Here is a 14,160-nt window from a genome sequence, read left to right as displayed (position 1 = left end):
GGGAGCCAGTGTGTGAACATTGACCTTGTCTGGAAAGGTGAATAATAGAATCATGTGTTCATCCTGATCACAGAGCAAACAATAAATAACATCTTCACATTATTATCTCCTTTCCTTTAAAAACCGAGGCTCCTTTCCGCTCATTTTCAGCTCATTTCCAGCTGCGATGGAAGCGACACTCGGCGACAGATTCTCATTTTCAGACTTTTAGAAATTAGAGGTAAATCAGTGAAGAGTGTGGCTTCACAGTGAAAGTCCGGTGAATTCTTCAGAAGTTAAGTTGAGGTAAAAAGAGTTGAAGAATCACCAGTTCCACAAATAAAGACTTTAATCAATCTGTTGCTCTGCATACTTTGTTAGCCCCTGTTCACTCTGTTCTTTAAGGACCCTCACAGAGTCGGTGGAGGACTGCAGTCTTTAACTCTACAGCTCCAAAGTGTGTGTGTGTGGCCATTGGAGCTGATCAAAGGGACAATGAGTGAGAAACAATGTGGTCAGAGTCTCGTGTGATGGCTGAGTGTATACACAGAGAACTCTGAGCCGTACTGCGCTCACTGGAGGAACAACAGAGGCTCTGAGCAAAGAGAAGTCGGCAGAGGAAATGCCTCCCCGCGCTGAGCAGCAGGCGTGGGTCGATCTGTAACGATCTGAATGGCGTGCTGTTCATTTTTAAGCTGTTTTTATCACATGTCCGTTTCATAACTTCCCTCAGTTTGTCGACTGCACGGAGAAGTCTTTTGAAAAGAGCCAAAGATGCTGTAACAGTAAGGATCTGGTTACATCACAGCAGTGTCAGTGAAGTCTTGTTTTCTGTGGAATAAGCATTATATCATGAGATATTTAATCAGGATACATTCCCAGAGGCTTCTTAAGACTATCATTATTAAAGCAACACGACCTAATATTTCTACCTTAAAAAGCATGCCTCGGAATCATGGTGATGCTCCACTGAGATGTAATAGTGAAAATAGAGCCTCTGTTCTTGCTCCTCCAGGCTCTGCACTGCAGAAACAGCACTATGTAACTTTTGGAGGAGAGTAGAAAAATGACCTAAGACATGTAATTAATAAAGTAATTATTATGAGTTAAAATGTCATAATAAAGTCATATATTTGAGAAAGGTGAAGCTCGTGTGTTTAGTGGCCCACAGAATACACACAACACAACGCCGTATTTCACATATTTCTCATTTTAACTCTTAAATAAAAATAACACAAAAGCTCATGATAATGATCATAATTCTAAAATAATTTCTCCTCATAACGACTGAGTGAAGAAGTGTTGTTTAAAACCTGGCAGAACTGCGCTGTGTAAAATGAGGAAGCCCTTGTTGCCTCTGAATGACACAGTGTCAGTAGACGCCGCCTCTTGAGAAATGCCTGGCGTTTGTGTGAGGAGCCGAATTCCAGACTGAAAAAGTGAAGCTGTCTCCCACTTTAAACACCTCTTCCTGGATTAAAAAGGCAGAAGTGTAGGTTTGTGTTTACAGTGTGGTACATTAGTGAGGACGACCACCCACGGCTGCTGTCAGACACGGATGTAACACATTAGCTTAGCGCGAGGATGCACAGCGGAGAGGGGCTTTAATCTCCGCGTGCCGTCTCTGTTTCCACGATCCAGTTTATTACAGTTTATACAGTAGGAGCTGATTTGTGATCAGGAGCAGGGGGTAAATCCAGAGCAGAGGCGTGAAGGAATTTGGGGGCGAGGGGTTTCTCAGGTATTTTCTTATTGTACACAATAATATTCTGAAATGTGGCAGCTGTGGCCTAATGTTTAGAGCAGAGGGCTTAGGGCTGAGAGGTCGTTGGTTCTATTTCCACGAGCAGCAGGAAAACTGAGGGCGGTGGGAGTGAAGGAACAGAGCTGTCCTCCTCCTCCCTCAACATCCACGGCTGAGGGGCCCTTGAGCAAGGCACCGCACCCACAACTGCTCCCCGCTCTGGGTGTGTGTGTGTGTGTGTGTGTTCACTGCCACAGATGGGTTCAATGCAGAAGACGTTGTAAAATGACAAACAATTCCACCTTTCGCTTCATTTAAAAAACTGGTTGATTTTATAATAATGGGTCCACGTTCGTTTTGGGGAGAAACGGAGCATGGTGGGGTTTAGGGGCTGAAGACAGACCCCTGGATGAGGAGAGAAAGCCCCCCCGAGGTCTGGGGCAGGGTTTTCCTGTCAGGTCTGATCCAGGCTTTTCTAATGACGCTCTGTTTTTCAGGTGTGATCAACATTCCAGCCGTGGCCTTGGGGATGTTCTCGGGGGGCGTGCTCATGAAGAAGCTCAAGCTGAGCATCATGGGAGCAGCTAAGTTTGCGCTGGGGACGTCTCTGTTGGGTTACTTCTTGTCTCTGTTCTTCTTCGCCATGGGGTGTGAGAACGCTGAAGTGGCTGGGATCACGGTGCCGTACAGGTTTGACCCCGTCTCATTTGAAAAGCATTCATTAACGTGATGCACAGTGGTGTGTGAAGACCAATATTATTATTATTATTATATTTATTATAATTTATCTTCTCTCTAAGCGCATGGTGCTTGTATAAAACCATATAAAAATCACAATAAACACAGAAACACAAACACAGTAAAAGGATGTTTGTTCTAAAAGCAGACGCTGTGCTGTGAGTGAGTGAAGAACAGTGTGTTTCCAGATGTTACTCCTGATCGTATGGATTTGTTAAAGCACCCCACACTGGCCATGAACATTATCACAAATGTTGGATTATTTCTGAACTGACTGTTTAGAGTTAGAGTTAGAGTGAGTTAGAGTTGGAGTGAGTTAGAGTTAGAGTGCGTTAGAGTTGGAGTGAGTTAGAGTTGGAGTGAGTTAGAGTTAGAGTGAGTTAGAGTTGGAGTGAGTTAGAGTTAGAGTGAGTTAGAGTTGGAGTGAGTTAGAGTTAGAGTGCGTTAGAGTTGGAGTGAGTTAGAGTTGGAGTGAGTTAGAGTTGGAGTGAGTTAGAGTTGGAGTGAGTTAGAGTTAGAGTGAGTTAGAGTTGGAGTGAGTTAGAGTTAGAGTGAGTTAGAGTTAGAGTGAGTTAGAGTTGGAGTGAGTTAGAGTTGGAGTGAGTTAGAGTTGGAGTGAGTTAGAGTTGGAGTGAGTTAGGGTTAGAGTGAGTTAGAGTTAGAGTGAGTTAGAGTTGGAGTGAGTTAGAGTTGGAGTGAGTTAGAGTTGGAGTGAGTTAGAGTTGGAGTGAGTTAGAGTTGGAGTGAGTTAGAGTTGGAGTGAGTTAGGGTTAGAGTGAGTTAGAGTTGGAGTGAGTTAGAGTTGGAGTGAGTTAGAGTTGGAGTGAGTTAGAGTTGGAGTGAGTTAGGGTTAGAGTGAGTTAGAGTTGGAGTGAGTTAGGGTTAGAGTGAGTTAGAGTTAGAGTGAGTTAGAGTTGGAGTGAGTTAGAGTGAGTTAGGGTTAGAGTGAGTTACGCTGTTCATTTAAATGATTCAGAGTCAGATTTGGCTCCAAATTGGGAAAGTGTTTAAACTTTCTCTCATAACTTCAAAGGTGTAGAACAGAATCTTTCCCACCCCCCTTCGGTCCGGGCGAGGGTCCAGCCGTGTGCCCTGAAGGACGGATCCGTCAAATACACAGTGTGTGAAATGAGGTCAGAGTGAATCTCACTTCATATTCAGTGACATTCCTGATTCCTTTTGGCCTTTAATGCCTCAAACATCCGTGTAGCGTCTGTTACCACCCCCTCCTCAGGGCTCACAGTCATGGTGTTTTATCAGTAGAGAACACACACACACATACACACACACACACACACACACACACACATCCCCCGCCCATTCTCTGCCCTTGTGACGAGTCGACTCAGGAGTCGTTCACTGTACTGACCGTGAGCTAGTGCAGCGCTCTCTCTGATTGGTCGGTGTGGAGATGTGTGTGTTTTCTCACAGACACTCACTGATGGTGTCACACACAACAGTGTGTTTAAATATCATATGAATGTAAATAAGTGTATGTAACAGTGTGTACAGTGTGTATGAAAATATACATTATATGAATAATATACAGTATGTAATATATACAAAGTTAAACGAATATAATTCACTATACACAGTGCAAATGTGAACATATGTGTCACAGCACTTTACAAAGTGCACAAGAGAAGACACACAGAAATAACAATAAATACAGCAGGGATTTACATGTGGCTTATAGAAGTAGAGATAGGTGAGCTTCATCCAGGGCTGGGCGATACGACCAAAAATTTATATCACGATATATATCTTCATTTTTGTCGATAAAATATAATTCCGATATCGATACGAACCGTAAAAAAGCCTCAGAAAAACTGACAAGAACAAACAGACATGACGTCACCATCGAACATAAACCCACTGGCCTTGTGAACTGAGGACAGCGCCCTCTAATGACGTCAGTCAGTGACTGTAAATAATGTACTGAAATATTAAAAAAGTGTTTAAAATCATATCTTTGTTATTGAAACAGTTTCTATTGTGAAATAAATTAAAAATGAATTATTGCCCAGCCCTAGATACAGAGAGGATAAATGTGAGGGGAGTATAAATATGAGATCTGTATATGACACACACAGCAGGTTTGTCACTAAGAAACGTATGATGTCATAAAAAATACGACAATGTACTCGTCATAAACAACAGCAGCATGATCCCTGCACTAATGGAGTTCAGAGTTAGAGAAGTGATAGTGAAAGTTATGAGACATTTGCTGTGTTTTCCACAGTTTAAACCAAAGCTGCGTCCTGTGTTTAGGACTCACCCCGGCGTGTGATAAACGTGTGCAGTCGAGTTTGAGATCATTATGAGCTGGAAAGAAGGTCTCGTTTGTTCTTTGTGTGTGAACAGAATGGAGAGCCCCTCGCGCTGGAACAGCTCCCTGATTGTGGACTGTAACAAGGAGTGTGTGTGCTCAGAGACGGAATGGGACCCGGTGTGTGGCGAGGACGGTCTCACGTACATCTCGCCGTGCCTGGCAGGGTGCCGGATGTCTCGCGGCTCTGGAGTATACACGGTAAGAGGGGCCCGTCTGCGGGGTCTGCAGGGCTTCGCTGGGAACAATGGCTTGTGTTTATTGAAGTAACTCATCAAAGCTCCCAGGCAACAATGCGAGGTGGGCTCCCTTTGCCTTGAACCCTGTCCTTTCCCACCCGCGGCCCGAGGGCGTCCACAGCCTGTTTGCCTTGTGCTCAAAGGAGGGGAGACGTCTGTTGCCTTCTCTGGCACTTCCTCAGAGGATTTCACTCTTTCACGCTTGGGTTGTGGGGAAATGTGAAACCACCCTTCTTTCTGAAAGCTATTTACCACCCAGTGTTTCCCAGAGCAGGAAATCAAATGAGAAAGGCGCTTTAGACAAATATAGAGCTGATGTTCTTTCAATGTTTCCATGATTTCAGAGCTTTCCAAACATAACATTTATAACAGAACACAGAACAGGCTCTGGGTGTCGTTATGTTAGAGATGATAATCAGCAAATACTTGAAAATATTAAAGAAAAGATCTTTTTATTAAAATTTCTTTTCAAGAACCCAAGGCCCAAAGCAGCCACAATGATAGGTGTCAGAGTGTGGGTGACAGGGTGAGTGTGTGATTGACAGGGTGAGTGTGTGAGTGAGTGTGTGCGTGACTGGGTGAGTGTGAGTGGCAGGGTGAATGTGTGAGTGACTGAGTGTGTGAGTGACTGAGTGTTTGAGTGACTGGGTGAGTGTGTGAGTGACAGGGTGAGTGTGTGAGTGACTGGGTGAGTGTGTGAGTGACAGGGTGAGTGTGTGAGTGACAGGGTGAGTGTGTGAGTGACTGAGTGTGTGAGTGACTGGGTGAGTGTGTGAGTGACTGAGTGTGTGAGTGACTGGGTGAATGTGTGAGTGACTGAGTGTGTGAGTGACAGGGTGAGTGTGTGAGTGACTGAGTGTGTGAGTGACAGGGTGATTGTGTGAGTGACTGGGTGAGTGTGTGAGTGACAGGGTGAGTGTGTGAGTGACTGGGTGAGTGTGTGAGTGACTGGGTGAGTGTGTGAGTGACTGGGTGAATGGGTGAGTGTGTGAGTGACTGGATGAGTGTGAGTGACAGGGTGAGTGTGTGAGTGACTGGGTGAGTGTGTGAGTGACTGGGTGAATGGGTGAGTGTGTGAGTGACTGGATGAGTGTGAGTGACTGGGTGAGTGTGTGAGGGGACAGGGTGAGTGTGTGAGTGACTGGGTGAGTGTGTGAGTGTGTCAGTGACAGGGTGAGTGTGTGAGTGACTGGGTGAGTGTGTGAGTGTGTCAGTGACAGGGTGAGTGTGTGAGTGACTGGGTGAGTGTGTGAGTGACTGGGTGAGTGTGTGAGTGACAGGGTGAGTGTGTGAGTGACTGGGTGAGTGTGTGAGTGTGTCAGTGACAGGGTGAGTGTGTGAGTGACTGGGTGAGTGTGTGAGTGTGTCAGTGACAGGGTGAGTGTGTGAGTGACTGGGTGAGTGTGTGAGTGACTGGGTGAGTGTGTGAGTGACAGGGTGAGTGTGTGAGTGACTGAGTGAGTGTGTGTGAGTGACAGGGTGAGTGTGTGAGTGACTGGGTGAGTGTGTGATTGACAGGGTGAGTGTGTGAGTGACTGGGTGAGTGTGAGTGACAAGGTGAATGTGTGAGTGACTGAGTGTGTGAGTGACAGGGTGAGTTTGTGAGTGACTGTGTGAGTGTGTCAGTGACAGGGTGAGTGTGTGAGTGACTGGGAGAGTGTGTGAGTGACAGGGTGAGTGTGTGAGTGACAGGGTGAGTGTGAGTGACTGGGTGAGTGTGACTGACAGGGTGAGTGTGTGAGTGACTGGGTGAATGTGTGAGTGGGTGAGTGACTGGGTGAGTGTGAGTGACAGGGTGAGTGTGTGAGTGACAGGGTGAGTGTGTGAGTGACTGGGTGAATGTGTGAGTGACTGGGTGAATGTGTGAGTGACTGGGTGAGTGTGTGAGTGAGTGTGTGCGTGATTGGGTGAGTGTGAGTGACAGGGTGAATGTGTGAGTGACTGAGTGTGTGAGTGACAGGGTGAGTGTGTTAGTGACTGGGTGAGTGTTAGTGACAGGGTGAGTGTGTGAGTGACTGGGTGTGTGTGAATATACAGTCGCTTCTTACTCACACTCACCGCTCCACCTTAAAAGGCAGAGCTTCTGAACGTAAACAAACCAAAGAGATCTGGGTTCCCCCATAAATGTAAATGGTGCCTTTAAGTGTGGAATTGGGATGCAGCCAGTGTAACCAGGCTTTAGTTGTTGTAAATGTGTGTGTGACGGTGAGCATGGAGGAGGTTAACTCGGGCTCTGTGTGTTCAGGTGTTTGCGCAGTGCAGCTGTGTGGCAGTAGGGAACCTGACGGCATCTGTGGGTCAGTGCAGACGCAGGGAGAGCTGCCAGAGAGTCTTCCCGTACTTCTTGGCTCTGTCTGTCATCACTTCTTTCATTATCTCCCTAGGAGGGACACCAGGGTACATGCTGCTCATCAGGTAACACACAGTCACTGAATCTACACTGAGCCATTGCTGGGTTAGGATCATCTACCTGATCACACAAGAGCACTGTATAGTTCTGCAGTTACACTCTGTAGTCCACCTGTGGCTCTGCATACTTTATTACCCCCCTTTCCCCCTGTTCTTCAGCGCATAGGACCCCCACAGAGCAGGTGTGATGTGGTGGTGGATCATCCTCAGCGCTGCAGTGACACTGACGTGGTGGTGGTGTGTTAGTGTGTGTTGTGCTGGTGTAGAGTGGATCAGACACAGCAGTGCTGCTGGAGTTTTTAAACCCTGTGTCCACTCTCTGTCCACTCTGTGAGACACTCCTCCCTCGTTGGTCCACCTTGTAGATGTAGAGTCAGAGACAGTAGCTCATCTGTCGCTGCACAGTGTGTGTCGCTCGTCCTCTAGTCCTTCATCGGTGACACAGGACGCTGTCGGCTGGATGTTTTTGGTCGGTGGACTGTTCTCAGTCCAGACACTGAGGGGTTTAAAAACTCCAGCAGCACTGCTGTGTCTGATCCACTCTACACCAGCACAGCACACACTAACACACCACCACCACGTCAGTGTCACTGCAGCGCTGAGAATGATCCACCACCACATCACACCTGCTCTGTGGGGGTCCTGAGGAACAGAGGGAGATGGGGGGTAATAAAGTATGCAGAGCCACAGATGGTTTAGAGTCTGTGATCTCTCAGATTTCTGTTGTGGATGTGATGAGTTCCTCAGGTCTGGACTAAAGTCACTACCGTGTGCAGAGTGTTGAGAGGTTTATTAAAAGAACACTATGTAAGAGTTTGCCATAATGCAACTCATTTTTACAGCACTACCCTGAAAGCAGTGGGAAGTGGGGGGTTCTACCCTCCTCCAAGGATACATAGTGCAGTTTCTGTAGTGCTGTGCCTGCAGTAGCAATGACAAAGTCTGTTAGAGCTCAGTGGAGCATCACAATGATTTTAAAGCTGTCATTTTCACATAGTGTTCCTTTAAAGAAACGCTGTTGTGCTGTTTCACTGAAGTGTGTTTAGTCAGCGATCAGCTGAAACCTCGTCAGCGCCACAGAATAATCATGTCCAGTTTTAATAATAAGGCTGTTGTTGTTGTTGTTGTTGTTTTTAATCTGTCTTTTTAAAGGATAATGCCTGAGCTCTGGCACTAAAGGTCACAAGATTTGCTCCAAATCCCAGTCAGCTGACACTGGAGGAATGCATAGACTCCACAGAAGTGAACTGGGTTAATGGCAGCTTTATTTCGCCTTGTGAAAGTGTGCTGCTCATTTGTAACTGCTCCTTTACAGAACATTAATGCAGTGTAAATATAAACAGGAACAAATCCAGGATCCATACCTCAGTGAGTGTCATGTTGTATTTCTCTTTGTTTCTTGTTGTAGATGCATCAAACCACAGCTGAAGTCTTTAGCTTTAGGATTCCACACGCTGACCACACGCACCCTGGGTCTGTATACCACTGCCTCTGGTTTCTTTTGTTGTATGTTGCTCATTTTTATGAAAAAAAAGTGTTTTTTCCACTGCATGTTTTCTACTCGACTCGACCTGTCTTCCACTTCTCCGTCAGGTAAATCTGGTCCTGCTCCTTGAACTGGGTTCTTGTTTAGTCGCTGTTCTCTTACGGTTCCAGGTAAATGTGAGGTGTAAACCCTGCAGAGCTCTGATTGGCCAGAGACCTGTCAATTACCAGGAAACACAGAGCTCCAGCACAAACTCACCGCTTGTAAAATCTCTGAAGTTACAGCAGCGTTCACATTAGTTTTTAATCCGACTCTCAGCAGCAGCTCGTAACATTCCCCCGAGGGATCAGACGCTCCTTGGGTCGGTGGCTGAGGAAAATCTCTGGTGAAAGACGAATGTACGACGAGGAAAACTGCTCTGTGAGGAACTGGGGGCGGAGCCGTGTTCAGTTCAAACAACAACAACAACAACACAGTAAAACACAATGAGTAAACAGCGCCTGACTTTACCACCGCATTGTTGTGGTTTTTAAAGCCTGTGGTTCCCATTAGAGACGTCACTGGCTCGATTTCACTGGGGAGCAGTGGGAGTGGAAAAGTGAACAGTTAAAAGCGAGTCGAGTTGATCCCATGCAGTGGAAAAGCACCAAAATAAATTTGAGGGAAAGAGTAAAAATGAAAAATAAAAATGGTGCTCTATTGAGTCTGAGCTTCTCTGTGAAGTGGGAATCCATTTCTGAGTTGTTTATTACGATCAAATCTGCCTTTCACAGCTGGGATCCCAGCTCCCATTTACTTTGGGGCAATCATCGACACCGCGTGTCTGAAGTGGGGCCATAAGAAATGTGGTGGGAAAGGAGCTTGTCGAATCTACAACACCACGGCTTACAGGTAACAGCTCAACGTCCTCGGGCTGGGGTTAATCATGACTAAGGCATTCACAGGAAGGGCATGGTACTGAAAATGAATACTAGGGCTCTGAGCTGATATCACAAAGAGTTTTTGTCATCCACTTTGTGAACATCACCTCTTGGCACCCTAGTGGCCATACTGGGAATTGACTGGCCCTTTTAGCTTTGTCTCCTGGTGTAACTCTGGTGATAGAGGAGTCACGGTGTGTGCACGTTCACATTGTGCAGGTGAAATAAATCAGAGCAGAATAAAGGCTCTCTGTAGTGGGTTTTCTGTGAATTATTAAAATACTCATTGGAATGGAATAGGCCCCAAATCCTTAAACACACACAAATATTGCAATGAATTTTATATGTCACCTTATGGGCACTTGTCAGACTCTCTCTCTCTCTTTCTCTCTCTCCCTGACACACTCTCTCTCTCTGTGTCTCTCTCTTTCTCTCTCTCTGTGTCTCTCTCTCTCTCCCTCTCTCTGACACTCTCCCTCTCTCTCTCTCTCTCTCTCTCTCTCTGTGTCTCTCTCTTTCTCTCTCTCACACTCTCTGTCTCTCTCTCTCTCTCTCTCTCCCTCTCTCTGACACTCTCTCTCTCTCTCTCTCTCTCTCAGGATAGCGTACCTGAGTCTAACGCTGGGTCTGAGGACCGTGTCCTTCTTCCTGTGTGCTCTGGGTCTCCTGCTCCTCCAGAGGCAGGTCGGGAGGCAGGAGGGGGTCACTCTCTCCAATGGAAACACGGGGAGCAGCGCCGCGGAGCTGCAGGCCCTACGCAAAGAGGAGACCCCCAACTCAAACTCTGACCAGTCCCCACGAACCTCAGACTACGACCCTGAACGGGAGACCCGGCTGTGACACACACACACACACACACACACACACACAGACACACACACACACCGGAGAGGCAGCCGAGCAGGGAACCATCTGGCTGTGCTCATGGCTGTTTATTTCATCGAGAATAAACTGTTTCTACCAGACGATGTGAAGACGTCCAGAGGTTTATGGTTCGGACACTTTGCTCCTGAATGTACATACTCTTTTACAATAGATGAAAAGATGTAGCATATTTTATTGTGTGGGGGGTTGGGGGTCTGAGGGAGGGGGGACTAATGGATTTTCTAAAGAAGCGTCTGTCTTTTTTATTTGACTGTGGTGAAGTGCAGAGAACCTTACGGCTCTCCTTTTTTAGGGTCTGTATTTTTCTAAACACTGAACTGACCGCGCCGCCACATGAGGGCAGTGTTTGGACAGTGGATTAAATGCCATTTGACAACAAAAGGCTGCCGCTGAGCCTTTTGTCCTTTCCTTGAGGTTGTGAGGCTTTGAGTTTGGTGAGAGATGCTCAGTGTGGAGCGCAGACGGCCAGCGCGGGGGGATGTTTTTATTCAGAGCTGAACAACTGAAGCAGGCAATAGCCCTCGTTTAAAAAGCCATCGTTTGCTCCACTGAGTTAGAGATTTGTCAGTGAGGACCCACCCACAAATACGTGTTGAAAAGACGTTTAAAAGCTGTCTGAACAACATTTAAATACGGTCAGCAGTGAAAGGTGAAGAGATCGTTCCTCTACGTCCAACACTGGCCGAAATGTGGTAAATGTCTGTCTGGGGCTAGTCTCACACGGCCTCTAGCGAGCCACTAAACTTCTACAGCAGGAGAAATCTGACTGACAGGCAAAAGGACCAATCACAGTGTGATCATTTGGCGTGACATGGAGAAGGTCTTTCACGTCGGACCAATACCAGAGCCAGTAAACTACATGTGTATATGCGGATGTGCAGAGAGCCCATCAGAACACAACTGATAGTGCGGCCAGTTTAGTGCTGTGAAGGTATCAGACTCTCCGTCGACTTGTGGCTGACACGAGTCCGGGGCTAAATTTGGACCAAATCAGATGGACCAAACAGAACCCGCATTCAGTGTCTGTTTTGGGGTAAATAAAGACTGACGGACCGATCATTGGTGGGGAGTGGAATATATCAGCAGTGTTTTTCGAAGCTCAGCCTAATGCTAAGCCTTTAGCAGCGTCACAGCGCTCATATCGCTACATGAAACATTACCACACATCTCCAGTAGGTGGCAGCATCAATCATATTCTCTATTTACTCCTCGAGACAGCCATTGTAGTGCGTAAGCTACACATGGGAATATACTTTTATGCCTTGTAGGTACACGACACCGATCAGCCACAACATTAAAACCAGTGACACTGCCGATGTGGCGCCAGTGCCCCCTGTTGACGAAGGGAGCTAAAATACTCACTAAACCGTCATTTCCTGAAGTTGATGATGAAAGCAGAAGAAAATGTGTGAATGTAAGGATGGAGCTGTGTAGCCACAGACCAGTCATAGCACCCCCTGCTGACCACTGTCCATCACAGAAAGTGCCTGCTCTGGGCTTATGAGTACGGCACTGGGCCGTGGAGCAGTGGAAGTCTGATAGATCGCACTTATAACGTGGACGGAGGGGTGCGTGTCCGGCGCGGACCTGGGGAAGACATGATCCCAGGAGCGCTATGAGAAGAAGGCGAGTGTGTGAAGCTCGGAGTGATGGTCTGTTGGAGAACCTTGGTCCTGGAGTTCATGTGGACGTTATTTTGACATGTACCACCTCCCTAAACCCTTCACGGCAGTGGTGGTCCCTAACGGCAGTGTCCTCCTCCACCTCGCAGCTTACAGGGGTTAAAGGTTACGTCTTGGTGTCAGAGACCGAGGGACACATTCAGACGTCTCGTGGGGTCAGTGCCTTGAAGGCTAAGAGCTGTTTGGGCGGCGCAAGGGCAACCTACACAGCTGTTTAGCAGGTGTTCAGGTAGTTCAGGCTGATTGGTGTTTATATGTCCACATACAGCGCTGTGCAAACTTCAAACACCTGAGAAAATTAGATTTAAAAAGCTTTTTTCTAAGCAGTTAATTTACTGTAAAACAAATCTAACACACAATAACCCCTCAGTATCAGAATAAACACATGCCCATTATTCCAGTGTGTGTGTGTGTGTGTGTGTGTGTGTTGATTTAACCCTCTCCACACCTCTCCTGGTGACAGTCCAGTGTTATTTGAGGTTATCGTCCAGTCCCTATTTTTAGAGGTTAATAAATACATTGAGTTAAAGCGTGTTCTCTCTCAGGAATCTGTCTCTGAGGTGGTGTCCTCAGTGGAACATATACAGTGTCTTTAATTAGGAACAGAACTGTACCTTACTCTGTATTAACTGTGGATGTTAAAGTCGTGTTGATGTCATTCGCCCCGTTTCATCTCCAGGACTTTTACTGTGTTCTGTTATTCTCCACAGTTGTATAATGAAAGATTACAGAGATCCCCCTCTCCTTCTGTAATGAACCTTTAGGGAACACAACTGGACTCTAACACCACTGCTGTACCTTTAAAGATACACTACACTGTCTGTAGCTTCAGTGACAGTGATGTACCTTTAATTCTGAGAGAGTACTAGGAGAAGAAACACATTTAGTGAGAAGATAAATTACTTTAATAATAATCCTAGGTGCGTAAGACCTTTGCACAGTGCTGTGTGTGTGTGTGAGAGTGTGAGAGAGGTTGAAAATGCCATGTGAACAGACAGATGCCTATATAACGCTGACCAGTTCACTGTGTGCAGCTCCAGGGAGAGTGTGATCTCAGAAGTACTGAATGTATCGGGGTGAGGAGAGCTGTGTGTTGTCGGGTCGTAGATGTGATCACCGTTGTGCTTTTCCATGTTGCCTGGCTGTGACCCCCCCACCTCCACAACACCGTACGCCATCAAACACAGGGGTGCAGCACCCCCCAGAGGTGCACAGCGTCACTGTCCAATGGAAAACATGGGCCTCCCAAACAGTACCTTTACAGGAGGAGGAAAAACCTTCTTCATTTTCATTGGAAGTCGATGTAAATTAATTCATTTCTAAAGTAAATTTGGAGCGTTTCTGTTGGTCGTTCGTCGTGTGATTTACACAGTGTTTAATGATGCAGTCACTAGACATTTTTCACTGGACAGTGATGAGGAGCAGACGGTGGGGTCCATGGGGCATCATCATTACTGCTGTGAAGTGTGTGACAGTGTGTGTGTGTGTGTGTGTGTGTGCCAAAAAGGAAAGTAAATTACACACCACTGCTCTACTCTCAGGTTCTTCACTCGGTTGTGTTCCAGAAAGACTGCAAAAACAAAGTTATTTTTCTATTGGCGGAGGACCCTTCCTTCGCTTGGGTTTGACTGTGCTTCGTTCCTCGATCGCGTTCGTGAAGCTCCTGTTTTCTTTTGTTGTTGTTGTTGATGTTTAATTTCTGAGTGATTAATGTTTACCAGCAACAACCAAGATTTCTTTTTCTAAAGC

The 14,160-nt window shown here is 46.5% G+C and overlaps 1 protein-coding gene across 2 annotated transcripts in view; it reads left to right on the top strand.

The window, feature by feature from the left end:
• The window catches only part of slco1c1 (solute carrier organic anion transporter family, member 1C1), a 41,237-nt gene extending 30,348 nt beyond the window's left edge, over positions 1-10,889 (top strand). For both annotated transcript variants that reach the window (XM_066667580.1, XM_066667578.1), the window contains exons 10-15: positions 2,221-2,413; positions 4,826-4,991; positions 7,275-7,444; positions 8,847-8,911; positions 9,698-9,815; positions 10,444-10,889. In XM_066667580.1, coding sequence (XP_066523677.1) covers positions 2,221-2,413; positions 4,826-4,991; positions 7,275-7,444; positions 8,847-8,911; positions 9,698-9,815; positions 10,444-10,684 — 953 coding nt within the window. In that variant the 3' untranslated portion in view covers positions 10,685-10,889. The remainder of the gene's footprint in view (positions 1-2,220; positions 2,414-4,825; positions 4,992-7,274; positions 7,445-8,846; positions 8,912-9,697; positions 9,816-10,443) is intronic.
• Positions 10,890-14,160: the final 3,271 nt, after the last annotated feature.

Source organism: Hoplias malabaricus, chromosome 4, assembly GCF_029633855.1.
Source record: "Hoplias malabaricus isolate fHopMal1 chromosome 4, fHopMal1.hap1, whole genome shotgun sequence".
In the NCBI taxonomy this organism is placed as follows: domain Eukaryota; kingdom Metazoa; phylum Chordata; class Actinopteri; order Characiformes; family Erythrinidae; genus Hoplias; species Hoplias malabaricus.
This window is presented reverse-complemented; position numbering and strand designations above follow the sequence as displayed.